Source organism: Rhipicephalus sanguineus, chromosome 9 (genome assembly GCF_013339695.2).
Source record: "Rhipicephalus sanguineus isolate Rsan-2018 chromosome 9, BIME_Rsan_1.4, whole genome shotgun sequence".
Classification (NCBI taxonomy): domain Eukaryota; kingdom Metazoa; phylum Arthropoda; class Arachnida; order Ixodida; family Ixodidae; genus Rhipicephalus; species Rhipicephalus sanguineus.
This window is the reverse complement of record NC_051184.2, coordinates 111,398,035-111,401,829: the sequence shown is the minus strand read 5'-3', so window position 1 is coordinate 111,401,829 and position 3,795 is coordinate 111,398,035. Positions and strand designations below refer to the sequence as shown.

Sequence of the window (3,795 nt, the reverse complement as noted above, 5' to 3'; positions counted from 1 at the left end):
GACGCGAGAGCCGAAAAAACGAAGCGAGCAGTTCATCTTGCTTCACAGTGGTTGAAGCTCAGCTAGCTTCCTCGCGTCTTAATCGGCGGGTGATTCTCCAGCGGCACGGAGGACTTGACTCTAACCTTCTCAGGAAGCAGTGCCATGGCCGTATAATCTTTTTTTCGCACGCCGCAAACGTTTGTTCACGAAAGTACACGGCTGCTACTGTAAGCATGCCATATCAAAACAACAATCATATGATTCGTAGTCCACGCCGCAGAACATCGATAGCGTGTACGGCTTCATTTCGGAGTGCATGTGGACCATTATTCATCTTTAACGTGACAGAATGAGACTTACCTCGAGGTATACGTCCTACACGGTGTAATCGCGACTTGGGAAATGCATTTCGCTTTGAGTCGGGCGTGGTTGTCGTCGATCGTCTGCTCTTCACCGTTAACGTGATTGACGAGCCTTCCTCATTTTATCAAGTTCGTTTTGCGGAAGTGCCAGTCAAGCTTGAAGATCCTTTTGAAGCCGCACTGCACGCGGTACATTGTGAGACGCCGCAAGTGCACCGCGAGAGCTCTGCACGTGCACGGAAGCGAGCGGCAACGCGGTGGCGAGAAGGGAAAACGCTCGCTGATCACGCCCCAGTTTCTCTTTTTCTGCCAGAAATGGCGCTGCCTGTCAAGAGCAGCAGCGCCGCTTAGCGTTGCTTGGGAAGCCTATAACATGAATTTGTGCTCGTCTTCAGCGGTAGAGAGTGTTGTAGATGCTGCCATCTAGAAAAAGCCAGGCGAAGCTGGTGACAGCGTGTGCTCGAGGTGCGCGTGGCGCGTGGCTTGGCTCCTAGGCTAGAACGCCGTTTGGAATAAACCTGTGTCCACGTAACTCAGCCTCCTGCCTTCTCGCTCGTCCCTGACGACTTCAACATGGTGTCAGAAGAACAGGTGCTACCAGTGGACATCGGCTTTTAGTCATCATCCTTGCAAATGACGCCGCAAGCAAAAAAAGCACCGGTCATGGCGCCATTCGTTATTCAGCCGCCGGATGCCTTCAACGTTTCGTCGCCGAACGAGTGGTCGAAGTGGAAACAGCGTTTTGAACGTTTGCGAACCTCTTCAGGCTTGTGCGTGAAGCCCGAGCAACATCAAGTAGACGCCCTAATCTACATCATGGGTGAGCAAGCCGAGGAAATCTACGCCACCTTCGCTTTATCTGAAGAGAACTCCAAGAAATTCGACGCCGTCGTGGAGCAGTTCGACGAGTATTTTATTCCGCGACGCAACGTAATCTTCGAACGAGCCAGATTCAGCACCCGACTGCAACAAGATGGTGAGTCGGCCGAAGATTTCGTCACTGCGCTTCACACGCTTTCGAAAGATTGCGAGTTCAGTGCTCATCGAGAGGAGTTCGTGCGCGACCGCCTCGTGGTTGGGATAAAAGACAAGCATCTATCCGCCAGGTTACAGCTCGACGCAGAGCTCACACTACAAAAGGCTCTTAATTCCGTACGCCAGATCGAGAGTGTCCGTCAGCAACAAGCGGAGCTCCACCAGGAAGTGCCATCTTTAAACAAAGTTGCATCCGGTGCGCGGACCAGTCGACGTGCTTGAATGCAAGGCAAAAGCGGCAGTTATCTACGCAGGGCAAGCAAGCCATCTTCACCCTCCGGTAAAAACAGGAAGCAGAAAACGTGCCGTTGGTGTGGTCAAGAGCGTCACTCTCGCACTCTCTGCCCAGCACGCTCGGAAGTCTGCAGAAATTGCCGGAAGAAAGGTCACTATGCTTCCGTATGCATGTCGCGATGCCTCCATTGTGTCGAAACCGAGCACGGAACTTTAGAAGCAGGATTTCATGGAGCAGTCACGACGATGGATGCTGGAAACTGGGAAGCAACAGTCTTGGTTCAAGGCCAGCCAGTAGACTTCAAAATTGACACTGGTGGCGACGAAACCGTCCTCCCGACGCACGTATTCCAGACGCTCAAGGATAGGCCGCTTCTATCAGCTCCTCCTCGTCAGCTGCATGGCCCAGATGGAAAGCTTCTTCCAGCAGCAGGAGTGGCACAACTCCAGCTCATCTACCGCAACCATGCGGCTACTCAGGATATATACGTCCTAGATCAGATCTGCACTCCGTTGCTAGGCAAGCCAGCCATCAAAAAGCTACAGATGCTGACCTTCGTGAACGCCGTTGCCGACAAAGTGAACCCGAAAGAAGAATTTCCAGCGGTGTTCCAAGGACTCGGCAAGCTGCTCAAAGAACACAGGATTCAGCTTCAACCAGGAGCAAAAGCTTTCGCACTCAGCTCCCCGCGGCGCGTCCCAATTCCATTGTACGAGAAGCAAAGTTGGAACTTCAAAGGATGCAGAAACTCGATGTCATATCACATGTTGATGAGCCGACCGAGTGGTGTGTACCAATGGTAATCGTCCCAAAGCCCTCCACAGACGTGAGAATATGCGTCGACTTTACAGAGCTGAACCGCCACGTTCCCAGAGAATGGCATCCTATTCCTTCCGTGGAGCACACTCTCGGACTTCTTCATGGAGCTAAGGTGTTCTCGAAACTCGATGCCAACTCTGGATTTTGGCAAATTCCACTTTGTGAAGAATCAAGGAAACTCACCACCTTCATCTCACCTTTTGGGCGCTTCTACTTCAACCGACTACTATTTGGCATTGCGTCAGCTCCTGAACACTTCCAGAAGCAGATGGCGTACATTTTACAAGGCATCAGTCGAGTTGTCTGTCACATGGACGACATCCTCATCTGGAGTTCCAACAGCCATTAGCACAATGAGACACTCCGTAACGTGCTGCAGGCACTTGCAAAGGCTGGAGTGACACTGAACGACAGCAAGTGCGTGTTTAATGTTCAACGCATTACATTCCTAGGACACTGGCTCGATGAAGACGCAATAAGACCCGACGAAAAGAAGGTTAAAGCCATACTGAAAATGGAGAGTACCAAATACAGGACCGAGCTGCAGAGAGTTCTCGGAATGGCAGCATACATTGCGAGATTCGTTCCCAATCTCTCTGATATTCTGCAGCCACTCACACTCCTGTTGTCAAAAAAGCAAGAATTTGCTTGGGGTGCTCCACAAGAGCAGGCATTCAACAGGTGGAAGTCGGTGCTCTCATCTCGTCCTGTCCTTGGAGTCTACGACCCATCAAAAGAAACAGTCGTCACTGCCGACGCATCATCCTTCGGACTGGGAGCATTAATCCGGCAGAAGCAAACGAATGGCAAGTTTTCTGTCATCGCTTATGCCTCGAGGTTGCTCTCAGAAACCGAGAAGCGCTACGCTCAGATTGAAAAAGAGGCTCTTGCTTTAGTCTGGGCATGCGATAAATTCAGCGATTACCTTGTGGGCAAGCTGTTCGAGCTAGAGACGGATCACAAGCCGTTGGTTCCAATCTTCACTTCGAAGAGTCTTGACGACTTGACGCCTAGATTACAGCGGCTAAAGATGAGAATGATGCGATATCGATATGAGGTTGCATACGTTCCAGGCAAAGAACTTCTAGCCGCAGATGCACTTTCGAGAGCGCCTCTGCGGGAGACGGGATACAACGAGCTCGAAGAAAGCGTTGAAGATTTCCTGTGCTCTATGACAACCTCTATTCCGATAAAGCAACATTGCTTACAATGGTTAAAGGCATCGCAACAAGCAGACCCTATTTGCACACAACTTCGTCTGCTGTGCGAGAAAGAATGGCCCTCCAGGAGAGACTTAGGACTTAACGTAAAACCCTTCTACGACCACCGACACCAGCTCACTGTCGAGATTGATTTACTCCT

General features: G+C 51.0%; 1 protein-coding gene across 1 annotated transcript; it reads left to right on the top strand.

Annotated features, from left to right (window-relative positions):
- The first annotated feature begins 1,007 nt into the window (after window positions 1–1,007).
- LOC119405803 (uncharacterized) lies at window positions 1,008–1,601 on the top strand. Its single transcript, XM_037672630.1, has one exon. The coding sequence runs from the start codon at window positions 1,008–1,010 to the stop codon at window positions 1,599–1,601; it is 594 nt and encodes a 197-aa protein (XP_037528558.1).
- Window positions 1,602–3,795: the final 2,194 nt, after the last annotated feature.

Excerpts from the sequence above, each read along its gene's own strand:
- LOC119405803 (XM_037672630.1), top strand. The coding sequence starts at position 1,008 with ATGGCGCCATTCGTTATTCAGCCGCCGGATGCCTTCAACGTTTCGTCG.